The 14,003-nt window shown below is 37.8% G+C and overlaps 1 protein-coding gene across 7 annotated transcripts in view; it reads left to right on the top strand.

Annotated features, from left to right (window-relative positions):
• LOC124396313 (sorbin and SH3 domain-containing protein 1) overlaps positions 1 to 14,003 on the top strand; it is a 48,748-nt gene that overhangs the window by 31,526 nt on the left and 3,219 nt on the right. For 4 of the 7 annotated variants that reach the window (XM_046865426.1, XM_046865401.1, XM_046865418.1 and 1 more), the window contains 11 exons: positions 2,989 to 4,401; positions 5,584 to 5,669; positions 6,113 to 6,280; positions 6,460 to 6,506; positions 7,261 to 7,375; positions 7,477 to 7,602; positions 8,081 to 8,275; positions 8,786 to 9,334; positions 10,780 to 10,878; positions 13,041 to 13,225; positions 13,862 to 13,968. In XM_046865426.1, the coding sequence (XP_046721382.1) occupies positions 2,989 to 4,401; positions 5,584 to 5,669; positions 6,113 to 6,280; positions 6,460 to 6,506; positions 7,261 to 7,375; positions 7,477 to 7,602; positions 8,081 to 8,275; positions 8,786 to 9,334; positions 10,780 to 10,878; positions 13,041 to 13,225; positions 13,862 to 13,968 (3,090 nt within the window). The remainder of the gene's footprint in view (positions 1 to 2,988; positions 4,402 to 5,583; positions 5,670 to 6,112; positions 6,281 to 6,459; positions 6,507 to 7,260; positions 7,376 to 7,476; positions 7,603 to 8,080; positions 8,276 to 8,785; positions 9,335 to 10,779; positions 10,879 to 13,040; positions 13,226 to 13,861; positions 13,969 to 14,003) is intronic. The other 3 variants (XM_046865434.1, XM_046865449.1, XM_046865443.1) reach the window with 3 other exon arrangements.

Below are 14,003 nucleotides of genomic sequence, written 5' to 3'. Positions count from 1 at the left end.
GAAGCTGACAGTTTATTTTACACTTGACACCTAACAGATGTCCAGCCTGACCTTTAGTCACCTGTGTGTCAACTGGAGGCTGTATGCTTTTGGGTGTAAGGTCCAGATACACAGCTGATATAGTGGGTAACTATGCTCAGTGTTGACGTGTAGAAGCTGTAACAATATGGTATGCCAATTTGAACAATAATGCCATTGAAATGCTAGTTTTTCTGGTGTGAATAAATGGGTTAAAAAATGGTAATTGTGAATTGTTGTGATAAACAGCAATGCTTTACTTTACATACTTTCCAGAAATAGTTTACTTTAGGTTGGTTTTGTGTTCAATTTATTACATCACTGATGCTGTATGAATAATGTTCATTCACAATATTCTAGCAGTTTATTTAACCCAATATATTTTTATAACTGTGCCACTACACGTGATTTAAGGTTGTGCCATATACTTAATTCCACGATTAACAGAACACCGTGATTTTGGCTTGCATTCTTATCATACCGTAAGGTTTCATATCACTCCACTCCTACAGTGGAGCCTGACGCCGGCTCTGATATGGAGTGTGAAGAAAAGTGGTGTTGCTGTAGATTAATGTGAGGATCTGGTGGTTGTGACCGGAGTCGTGGGGGTGGGATGGATATGCTGAGCATGTGGAGATGCCAAAGCATGAGGAAGTCAGCTGTCAGACTGGGGTCAAAGGGCGGAATTTGAGCTTCACGTGACCCGGGGAAGGTTTGCTGGGTTGAAATGGGGTACACAAGGGGGTTGACAGGGACTGTTTTCTCTAATAGTTAACACAGCACTAATTATAAGTCAGAAGTAAAGCACCTCACTCATGTGCTCATCAACTATCTCCAAGCTATTCAGAATTACAACACAGTTGCTGTGCTCTATGTTATGCTAGATCTACGCTATCTATCATACATTTTATTTTGCCAAATCCTTTTATGTAGTGGTGTAATGTGCATCGTCGTGTTTTATCATTCATTCATCTGCAGTATCTCAATCAGGGTTATAGAGATGTTTAGACTTGTACTTAGTCTAATTTGTATATCAACAGAAATAAAACACAACCCAATAATATCAGCCTTTTACTCTGTTCAAATTACTAAACAAGAAATATACAGCAAACAGAGCTGCTTTTATAGAAAATAAATGACACTTTCAGTCCAATCAGAATCAAAAATTCCACCGTCCTGTGGATTATGTTAACGTGTAAACTTTTGCTTGGCTTGAAGGGATATAGGGAGATGGTAGGTAGACTTGGGATACCTCAGAAAGGGGCTCTTTATTTTCTTCCCCTTTTACTTTTTATCCGTTTAATTTCACTCCACATATTCCCCAGCACACACAACTCTGTGTTTCTTAACTCTCTTTACCGAGGCTCTCGTCTCACTGAAACATAGTACACTCGTTAGTAAAATTTCACACATGTGTGTATCCTTACCGCTCAGTTTTCCCTGCCTCACTTCATTAACAAACAGGCTCTCGGACATGCCCCTTTATTGTTGTTACAGACAAAGCATTAACCTTAAATGGAATGTTAGAAATTTGGGATGACATTTTGCATTTACAGTGTTTTTGAGACAGCAAATGTTCTTTTCAATGCTTATAGATGATAAACTACAATATGGTTTATTATTATAAACAGTAAATGTTTCAAGAATTTATTCCAATATAAACTCCATTTGCTGTATATAGGATGGGAATAGTTGTCTTACTTTTCTTACATTCTTGCATGATATTTTACTGTTCTCTAATTCCAAGAATTTCCTGACTATATTTTATTAGCATCCAACGTTTTTCTAGTGTTCACTAGTTGTATTAGATTGCTTTTGGCTAAAGTGCAAGAAAGAGAGTTTTAATAAGGACACATAAAACCTTGCTTCAGAATTCCATAAAGTCACAAAGACATATGGAAGCCATTAGAGGGGCAGTTACATAAGTGTGTTACCACAGCTGACAGTCTGCCTGACTTACTGATGCACTGGAGACTGTGAATGGGGTCATAGGAAACCCATGTCAGCTTTATCTGGAATCAACTTTAGAATAGGAAACAGTTGCATCTGTCTGTTGGAGCTTGTAAGCCACGTCCCCACTGTAAGTGTACTGATCAAGTGGTTTAAGTCTTGATTCTTTTTGGCTTAGTCAGGAAGCAAACATTAAAGGAATGAATTTCAATGTAAACATTACCTCAGCCGAAGGACCCTTAAAACAGTGAGTATATAAAGGAATGTATTATTCTTTATTATTCATCCTGGAGCACAGGCATGAGCTTGATCCACTGTTTGAGTAAGGTTATCTGAGACATGAACCTGTAAGCAGCTGAAAAAGGGAAAGTAAACTGGAGGATATATGATTTATGTATGGTACAGTTTCAACTAAAGAACTGCCTTGCACCTTGCGTTTTGGAAAAAATCAAAAGAGGGTTCGGAGGCCAAGGCTGTGCTTTTTGCACCAATATGTGCATTTTAAATGATGATGGTGAAAACTTAAGTGGGAAAAATTCAGCATATCATTTAAGATGCCAATGATCTGTCACTATTTGGCATTGACTTTGGTCTTGTGTGCCAGTTGAGGTAGTTAACTCTCTTCGTCATATTTTTTAAAATATATTACATTTATAGTACTTTTTTTCATACCATTCCATCATAGTTTCTTTTGATGTGTATCGTTTGCATGTGTATTTTTACTCAGTGTTTTTTCAGCAATTTTATACAGTTCAAAGAACAATCTTTTGGCTTCCAAAATACTAAACCAAAAAACTAAACCAAAGATTCTTTAATAGAGGACCCATGATATGTAGCTGATTAGAACTATTGTTATACTATCTCTATGTGTTAATATAATTTATTTATATGTATTTATTATATAAAAAAAAATATGCCATTGTAATTGCATATGTACTGTATTTGTCTTCATGAGGTAAGAGAACAGTCTAACCTGCTGTTTGTTCTGTTACCCTGCATGCCTGCCACTGGATTATAAAGGTGGGAATGGTTGTGTGATTTCACCATGCTCCTCTGTAAATGGTCGGTCTGTTCTTGCCAGTAGCACACTAGGTGCTCAGAACAAGACTAAAAAATCCCTATCTGCTGCCAAAGCCTGCATTCCTCAAATCCTCCCCTCTAAGTTCAAGCCTAAATTTGCCCCTTCTACTGATGAGAACCAGGAGAGGAGAGTCGAGGCAACGGCATGGGCCAAAGTGCACAGCTGTGAGGAACTACACAAAGAGCCATGTCTCTCAGGAAACGATGATACAACAGACATGTATCATGAGTTCAGTTCAGACCCTAACGCCAACTGCTTGCCAGAAACTATTTGCAAAAATATCACGCCTGTCAAAAACGGGCCTTTCAACGTAGCTGTAAACAGCACCGCTGAATTTTCAACCCTGTACAGGAACATGCATCACATCGAGAGGCCAAGATCGCTGGGCTTCAGCCCTCATGCTAGTGTGCGTAGCTTGGCTTCACTTTTTGAAAGGTCAGATGCTGATATCACTGCTGAGCGGTGCAGAAACATCCCCCGTCATGCCGTCGGTTGTCGTGTGATGGAGTTTGAGCGTATCATTCAGTGCTCCAGCACCGCCCCAACACGCTCTGCCTCCATGCCTACACTTACCAGTGGCTCAAGTCCCTCCCATAGTCCCGCCCCTGCAGCTTCTTTTCTTCAGTCAGCACTTTCTGCTGAGTCTTTAGTAACACAAGGGACAGCACATATAGAAAACTGTCCCTTAGTGTGTGATGAGGAGCAGAACTCTAAGAAGGAGATGACTCTCATAGAAAATGAAGATTCAAAGGTGTGTGTTGCATCTTCTAAAAAGAACCATAACTCAACTACGGACTTACTGTCACACAATGATGGCAAAATAGAACAGAAGGACAGTTGTGTGCAAAATGCTCCAAAGGAAAATCCCTCTCTTGGTCTCTTACTTCCCAACACCCCAACATCAGGGCACCACCACCACCACCACCACAACCACCACCATCCTCACGATCACCTCCCCTTCCACCTCAAACCCAGCAAGTGTAAAGGCTCCTGTCCTGCCTCCTATACTCGTTTCACCACTATCCTCAGGCATGAGCGTCAGCAGGCCAGCAGCTGCCTGCAAGAGAAAAGATCAGGCCCTCCCACAAACTTATTGTTAATGGGGCCAGCACCATTCTCCTTACGGAAAACCCTGCACAATCTCCAGGCCAAAAAGACTCTTTCAGCTACAAAAAGCCTGGCCAGAGATACTGCTGAGATTCGAGCACTCTCGTCCAGACTGCGACCTGTCATCCCTCAACGTCTGTCCTCTCTTGAGGTGCTAGAAAGGCTCAGTAATGGTTCAGAGGGGGCCAATGGCGATGACCTCATCGATGCTGAGTGCTCAGATGCCAATAAAAACCACTGTGGAGGTGGCTATAATGAGAACCTCTCAAGTGTCACTCTGTCCATGCTCACTCCCAGCCATGGCTGTATTTGTGATCACTCATGTTCCTTTGATCCCTCTCTCCTGTCTGCTCTTCTTTTACCACCGAGTGACTTTACTTTTCTCCATCCTAGTGGTGTGCATTGTGTGACCAATTTTGTGTGATCTTGTGGAAGAATGATATGATGCTCATCTTAATTTGTTCGGTATGTGTGTGTGGGTATTAGGCAAAGATCGTATCTCAGTTTTCATTTTGTATAAAGAAATTTATTTTTACATCAGTGATGTCATGCCTTTTTCTGAATCTTATTTATTGATATCCAAAGACATATGATAATTAATATTGATATAAAATCGATATCCATATAGACATTTGTGCTCTGTCTTAAAGGAAACCTGATACCTAAACTTGAAATGCAGCAAAGCTGCAAGGTTAAAAATATAGATTGTTATTAAATTCAATCAAGCATAGTATAGTACTACTATAGCAAACAAAAGTATTATGGTTATCTCACCAAATGTAATAAACATATTACTGAAATAAAAATATATTTAATAAACATTTTAAAGCAACACTTTCTAACATCGGTTGGCCATGACTGATAGTTATTGGTGGTCTAGGCCTGCATACCCAGACAGCTATTCCGTTTCATATGTATGAAATGATTGTTATTTGTTTTATTTTGTTGTTTTCACTGAGACATTTCACTGTACTCTTTTTATATTATACATTTGCAAATGATAAATGTAAATGTATGTTGTCTCATACATCATTTTCAGTTTCTTAGCTTCTCGTTGTGTTTTTGAACCTCTAATGGCTTACCATCAAACATTTCTCACTCATTAACTTGAACATGGGTTTCTGCAGTATATAGTTTTTTGGTTGCATCCCAGTAGTTGCAGCACTGAATGTAGCATGCAAATCATTGTGTTCACTTAGTTTAGTTCATTTACTTGTGTGCTCTATTCTAACTGCATTATCCATGCCATATCTTTTATTAACATTTCCATTACTGGTGCAGTGACAGTGTTAAGAGTGTGGTGAAAGCGTATCTAAGAATATTACCTGATTCTGCCCTCTCTCTCTCTCTCATGCTGAAGAACAAGTTCATCCTTTAAGATTTAGGTATTAAGGGAACAAAGAGTTACTTTGCTTGTTCTTAAACAGACTCAGAATCCTCACAGCCATTAAGCCAAGGAGATCAAGGAGATAACCCAGACGAGGTGGCCCGCAGACGCTACGGAGACAAAGAGGTACACCTTAGGTTTTGGTCCATCCATTTCTCATCTTATCTATATTTATTAATTGAATAAAACTACATATAAATGTTTTTGATTGTCTTAATTATCTAAATTCAGATACCTACAGTAGCTGTTTGGGAATATTAGCTAATAGAAAAAAAAATATTGGAAATAAGTTAACACATGACTTATGTGCTTGGAGAAAGGTAATGCCATGCTCCAAACAAAAAGTGTTATTTGTTGTTTTTCTTACTATATACTATATAGTTGTATACTTACATATAATTTACAGTTTGTGTAGTCTATACTTACAGCAATTTACATTTAATAGATCTCTAAAGAAATAGAAATGCTAAACAAATGATAAATGATTCTGTCAGAATAGCAGAAAGTTTATAGCTTTCTGGACTTTTACAAACTGAGGCAAACTAGTTTTTAAAATAATTTGTTTCCAGAAAATTCTGGAGGAGCAGAGACGCTTAAAGAGGGAACAAGAGGAGGCGGACATTGCATCACGTAGGCATGCAGGCCTTGTCCTCACACATCAGCAGTTCATCACCAATGAGCGCTTTGGGGACTTGCTCACCATCAATGACTCAGAGAAAAGAAAATCTGGACCAGAGGTGACTGATCCATGACATCATGAATATACTGTAGGGCAAAAATTGTTACCCAATGTTGTACCCAATGATGATCTTTATGACGTTTATCATGAATTGCAAGGGTAATAATGGACTTCACTGCTGTTGTTCATCATGTTTTACATTTAACACTGTATTTGGTTTGAATGTGTTGTTTACAGAGGACACCTGCCCTGGCCCTGTTTAATTTCAAAGCGGAGACATTGAAGTGAGTGTGGATATTTTCACAGAATACGTTTAGATTAATTTTGAGTGGTAGAATAGAAGTTTAATTATGCCATGAAGATAGAGGTGATAAGTTGAAAATGAAACACAATAAGACATGATGTTATTAATAAAATCATGAGTGATGAGGTGCTGTGATGTATCTCAATGCTGAGTTACTGTTGATCGTTTTCCAAAAACAGCACATCCTGTCTTAATCCTTCTATACCATGGCAATTTGCCCAGTTTATTTAATTTTATTAAAATTCTTTCAAAATTAGCAAAAACACACTGCTAATTTGTGTATGGTTTTTGTTAGTTATGAATATTTAGGTATTTCTTTTATAAAAGTTTGTTATTTTTTCTCTTAAAGTTAGTTAATCTTAGTAAGATTGCCATGATATAAAGAAATGATAAAGTCATCCATCCTGAAGACTTTCCTGTGACAGAAATCTTAGTTACAACTTTACATCTACAAAAACACTATACATCTTTCAAATATACGAAATAACCATATCAAGCTTCCAGCATACATGTATCAGAATTGAGTGTATTAACATAAACATTGCTGCATGCTCATAGCTACTGTGATACAAAACTTAATCTGACCAATCAGAATTAGGATTTCAGCAGAACTGGCAACAGCAAATAATGAAATTAGGAGAGGAAAATACTTTACACAACATGCATGAAAAATGTTAAAAAGCTAGAAAGAGTTTGCACTGAATACCTAACCGGACTTCACCTCTCATTGTCAGGGAGCTGCCATTTCAAAAAGGAGACATTGTGTACATCTTTCGGCAGGTGGATCAAAACTGGTATGAAGGAGAGCATCATGGTAGAGTTGGCATTTTCCCACGCAACTATGTTGAGGTATGCACAACCACTTTGCTAAAGCTTTGAAATTTTTTCTTTGTATATGTTTGGATTATATTATATATTATATTCATGCCATGGTAATTACTTTTCTTTAGCTACTGCCCCCGACGGAAAAAGCCCAGCCGAAAAAGAGCGCTCCAGTTCATGTGCTGGAGTATGGAGAGGCCATCGCTCGCTTCAATTTTACCGGGGACACAGCTGTTGAGATGTCGTTCAGAAAGGTAAGCGTTATATAAAGCACTAAATTATGTTATTACTATAGGATTACGTTACATCTCTGTGGTTCAGAATATCCAGTTGGCCCCAGGCATTGTGTTGTACATATCTCTTCTAGAGTTACACAATATGAACTTAAAATAGCATATTAAAATTACTGTGCTACACACTGTGATCAGGAAATGCCCAGAAACGGAAGAAACGTGGTTAAGGTCTGCCGGGGTTACTGAATACTCTGCATTATTTTATACTAATTGAGATAAAAATATTTAAATCAATAACACTTTTTGTTTGTCAGAGTGCCATTGTTGAAAGTCAATACTGTGATTATGAAAAAAACTATTTATTGTGCCGCCCTGTTGTCTTGCTTGAATAGAATTGTAGACCTATTCTTTTAGAAATAAATAACAAAAACAATTCTGATCTTTTACCTCTGCGTCTATGTGCCGATAGTTTATTCCTATTTTGTTTCCTTTACGACAGGGAGAACGGATAACACTTATCCGTAGGGTGGATGAAAACTGGTACGAAGGAAAGATTTCAGGCACCAACCGACAAGGCATCTTCCCAGTCACTTACGTGGATGTGCATAAAAAGCCTCGCGTAAAGAATGGAGTGGACTTCCCCGATCCTCCACTTAGCCAGTCACCACATCGTAGCACAAACGCATCCCCACAGGTGAGTGTCACTTACAGACCTTCTTACACCAACTGCTACTTAAATCAATGGCTTTTTTCTTCAGGCAGAGCTGTGGAGTGCCAGTTATTGATCTTGTTCCCATTATCTTATATTTATATGCACACTGATCATTAATATCAACATAATTATTTTATTTTATTTCTCTTGCGGTGTGTGCAAAAATAAGAATGGGCTAAAATGACAGCTTGGATATAAAAAACAGTTTTCTAAATATTTGTAATTATTGCTGCAGGTTTAATTGACATGTTTTAACTTTAAAATAAAAAAAACCTTTTAAATATATTTTCATGCACATTAAAGGAATTAAGCATTTATTTTTATGTTGGATTTTTTTATTATTATCTTCCTTTTTTTTTTACTTATACCCAACAAAGGGTCAATTTCTTTTTTCCTTTTTTTAAATCATTATCCTTACTTTCCATGTTTAATGCCTTACACTCTTTTGCCTCTGTACTTTCTCCCCTTCTTTCCAACCTCCTGATCTAAAAGACGATGCGTACCCGTCTTAGCACCTCCCCTCTTCCCCTACCACGCTCACCACGCCGATCTGTCTCTCCGGAAGTCCATGCCATATCTAACGAATGGATCTCCCTCACAGTAGGAGGTGTGAGCTCTAGCCCCCCGGCTGCCCCAACTCCTCCTCTGCCTCCTCTGCCCAGTACTGCCTATCGTCTGGGTGAATATCTACCTCCATCGCACTCAGCCAGCCCTGTGCCTCCTACTACCAGCAGCCCATACTTCATCTCACCAATGGCCTCGCCATCCAACTCCCCTCTGCCCCCTCCTTATCCACCCCGGCCCAACTCTGCCACTCCGTTTCTCACCTTTACACCACCACTAGGAGAAGACTTCCTCCTTTTCCCTCCTTCTCCACGTCTGTCACGTAGTCTGAGTCCATGTGGGGGTGCCGGCATGGAGGGATGGCTGGTGGGAGCAGGAAGGCTGGATTCAGAGCCACAGGAGGGTGAAGGGGGAGAGCTGGACAGGGTTGGGGGCTCCCGCAAGGCACCATGCAGCTGGAGAAATAGTCCAGCAGAGGTATCTCCTGCATGGTGTGCAGTGCTTATTTTAAGTGCTAAAACAAGTGTTATTATTAGTCATAGCTTTTGTCCTAACAACTTGATCAAAGGAGCAGTGCCACGACTTGCTGGTTGTCTTGTTGAGAATTTGTGTGCACATTTGAGGCAATGCTTTCACCTAATGGATACACGTTTGTGAATGGAATGGCTGCATGGTGACTTTTGAGTTCTTTAGAAGGTATTTAAGAAGACTGCTGGGTTGTTTTAAACTTTGCATGTCCAGGTTTATTCATGCAGTGTGAACTGTTTTTTTGAAGAGTCTCTGGAACATTTTAGTAACACAATACTTCAACCCTGTGCCAAACGACTGACCTAATCATATCATAATGTGTCATGGACGATATCATGTAAGGTTGTCATGAGATACTATGATGATCTGTTGATATAAGAAAGTGTATTTGCTATTAACTGCGGATAAAATGATATACATAGTTTATAAAGAATGACATGTATGAAACATTCCAATTTAAATACATTATTTCTGATTGACTGGCAGGTTTTCAATATTTTATTATATTAGGCTGTGTCTAAAGTAAATCAATTTATAATTAAGTTATAGTTTTGGCTATGCCTATGCTGTACAGTATATAATATACCAAGGCAAAGGTTTTGGTAGTTCTAAACAAAAGAGAACGTAAATGAGATGACTTTGCATGATAAATAAAAGACTATACTGTTAATTAGCGCTAATTTAATTAATAATAAAAAGTAGAGAGTGACAATGATCTTTAAGGTCAATAATTGTATGAGAGCACTAGTAATAACAGTGGGTAATTTTTCTGTTTCTTTTATGACAAACAAAAATCTATAAATCCCCTTCTTTTCTAAGCACGGTTTTATAAGAGATAATCCATCAAGAAAATGTATTTTAACCTTCTGCTTGTTCTTTGTTTTTATTTTTGTGATTTTCCATTATTTTTGGATGACATACAACACATGCCGTGACACTTTTTGTGATAAGGTTATGTTATTATTTTTCAGAGAACATATTTTTTTTCCATAGGCAGACACTACAGTGAGTTCTTCCATGTTTTCACTCTTAAACTTGAAGGGATAAACTATAAGCTGTTTATTTCTATAAACCTTCTATGTGACAGTGTCCATTGTTAAAAGTGCTTGAATTGGAGTAGCCGAGGGTGACACGTGTAATACCGCTGTTCTCATTTTTCTGACTGCAGCAAGCAATTTGGTGGCTGTTACTGACTCACATACCTTTCACAGCACTCTAATGTGAAGCTGTTGTGAGGCTTAGAACACAAAGCACTCAAGATGAATGGTGCAGCTCAAATCTGGGTTATTATTGGTCATAAAGTAACATTTGCGATTTGTAAAACTTTTTAACCACTCTTTTTTCTAGTTATTAAAATGATTATTTCAATAAGGTTCTTGTTTATTTTCCATCAGCCTTTGAAGAATGAAGCAGATTACCTTGGGAGATCCTCAAGAAGTCCGGTCATGTTGTTTGACATCCAGGACAGCAGCATGAATGCCAACTCATTCACGGTACCTCTTACAGAATCCATACAGAAATATTCGCAATACAACAAGTATTACTTATTGTTCATGCAGTGAATAAATTTTATATATATATATATATATATATATATATATATATATATATATATATATATATATATATACATACATACATACAGTGGAACCCGGTTATGTCGACCTCGGTTATCTCGACAACCCTATTAAGTCGACGTTTTTGAAGTGGAACCGCCAAATTCTCGCTTTGTCTAAGCATTTTTTATCGGTTATGTCGACTTTTTTATGTCGCCGAACCCTGATAATCTCGAGCACAAGGAGGGGAAAATTTGCCATTTAGCCGTTGAGAGAGTGCCGGTGGGAAGGCACGTACCGGGATACGCATGAGCGATAACAACGACCGCCGTGAACCAACATATACCAACAATAACGGACAGTGAGAGTGTGGAAGTTTAAATAGGAGCTGGTGATGATGATAAACGAGCACCATATGTGCGCGATTGAAGCCGGAGCTTCAGAGAAAGCGTCGAGAAAGCACCTGCCACGCCGAAGGGGGCCGAAGGGGGCGTGGCAGGTGGATTCCTGACAGTTAACAAACATGTACTTTATGCATTTTTATAGCGTGCCTTCATCAAACAAATCGCGGCAACGCTGTTGTGTAAAAAACCCTTCAAAAACACGTGCATGCACATTCTCATTTATTAACGCACATCATGTACATAAAGAAATTTCAAGCACGTTAATATATTGCCGCCATATTGATTTTTGTTTATCTCGATCATCGGTTATCTCGATGCTTTTTGGCAACCCCCTAGGACATCGACATAACCGGGTTCCACTATATATATATATATATATATATATATATATATATATATATATATATATATATATATATTCTTAAACCTATGTATTTTTATCATTCTATATGGATACTTACCAGTAAAGATACAACTTGAATGATGATGATAAATTAAGTGTGCAGTACTAATGATGATGACGGTGATGATAATAAAATGAATGTACTGAAACCCAAGAAGAGCATTACAGCTCTTCTGAAAGCTTAATTTTTTAGGCTAGAAAATGCTTATTTTACCGCAAAAATAATTAAAACAACTCTTAACAATACTACCTATATACCACTTTATCCCGCGATACAGAGAAAAATCCGCAAAACAAAATTTGATATGTTCCACGTAAAAACCCGCGTTACAGTGAGAAAGCTGAACGGCAATGTGGTGAGGGATTACTGTATATCATGTAATGTATCCGTATTAGGGCTGTCAAAATCAAATAATGCGATAGCGCAAATTAATTTTAGCAACACTAATTTTATTAATGTGCAGTGCACATTTCTGTTTGACTATTTTTAATTAAAAAAATTATAATAAATTCATATAGAAGAGCCAAAATTTAAATTTTCAATGCAACACACATTACTTCATGATTGCCTTTCTTTATTCAGATACAAAAAATGATTTTTAATCAGAAACATTTGTTTTATTGAAGTGTCAAGTCTCAAATCAAGCACCAAAAATCCGCCATGATGCAAACATTCGGCAAAGAGTATAAAAAACTTTTAAACTTAAACTTTTATACATTTTTAAATCTATTAATATAAGGTACATTTAGAAATTATGATAAAATTGTGATAAATCACGAGTTAACTCATGACAATCATGCGATTAATCACGATTAAATATTTTAACCGATTGACAGCCCTAATTGAACTGGTGATGGCATTGATGTTTTATTAGGAAAAATTATGTGAATCTTGAAAATTATGTAAAAAATGTTTATTTAAAAACGATCACATTCAGTCATTTGTATTCATGTCCATCCTTCTTCTATATTTTTTATGTTTAAAGCTCACTCTTAAAATGCATGACATAAATGTGTAATCTGACCTCTATACAGTAATTTCTAATTTTTCCTTATACCTATGTGGACTCACTCTGTTATCTTACTCTTCCATGCTTCTCCCCTGGATTCTTTCCCCACACCCCTGGGCTTTTCTGGCTTTAATGGACAACCCTTTTTTCCACCCTTTTTACTCACCGGTCTTCCATTCTCTACCATCTCTAACCCACTCGTCCTTTCCTCCATCTGACTGACTGACACTTCCGCTCACTCTGTGGATCCTCCTCCTGTTAACTCTCCTCCTCCTCTGATAGGAGGCAGTTTGTAATGAGATCATGAATATTGCAGAGACCTCAGTGAGGTACTGCAGCACTTTATCCCGCCCTATAGACTCCGCCCATAGATTGATGCCCCACCTCAGTAAACGCTCTCTCATCATTTCCCAGCAACCCCAGTCTCAAAGCAGCAGCCCTGAACCTGGACGCCTGAGCTGCGGCATGTGAGTATGATCAGTGGATGCTGTTGTCAATGTGTGTGTACTTCTATGACAAACAATGCTGCGTGATGATGTCTGTAGCATTTCTTATTACCATAAATGTATAACAATATAAATCATTGATATAATCAGTGGTCTTCATATTCCACATAATTGGGTATATGAATAATGTAATGTATTTTATTAAGTATTATTGCCTGTTGTAGCAAATTACATATAATGCTACTTGTAGTTTTCATCAGTCTGACTGCTGTAATAGAGTGTAATGTGTTTCTGCTGGTCTGTAATGGTAGTTTAATGGGATGTGTTGTTCTGAATCATTGTGAAACAACATAACCCATAATCTAGCTTTATTCTGTTTTTAATCATTTACCCATGAAAAGTGTCCCTATCGTGTGTCATTTTTGTATATAATAATAACAACCGGAAAATGACAGTATCTCTTATGGAAACTTCAGTAATCTAATAGAAACCATTATGTGAATTCCAATTATATTATAAAAGCCATTGCAGATATTTCTGATGGATTTTTCCGGCAAGCGTACAGTAAAAAAATGTCTAACAATTCTATTCAAGGTTGTAATGAAGGTGCACCATAAAACCCTGATGTATGTCGTATGTGCTCATGTGTGTGAGTAGATTCCAGGCTTTGTACAGCTATATGCCACAGAATGACGATGAACTAGAGCTGCAGGAGGGAGACCTTGTGAACGTCATGGAGAAATGCGATGACGGCTGGTTTGTGGGTATGTCTGTATTCATAGTAATGGATAGTTTACTG

This window comes from Silurus meridionalis, chromosome 2, assembly GCF_014805685.1.
Source record: "Silurus meridionalis isolate SWU-2019-XX chromosome 2, ASM1480568v1, whole genome shotgun sequence".
NCBI classification, from domain to species: Eukaryota; Metazoa; Chordata; class Actinopteri; order Siluriformes; family Siluridae; genus Silurus; species Silurus meridionalis.
This window is presented reverse-complemented; position numbering and strand designations above follow the sequence as displayed.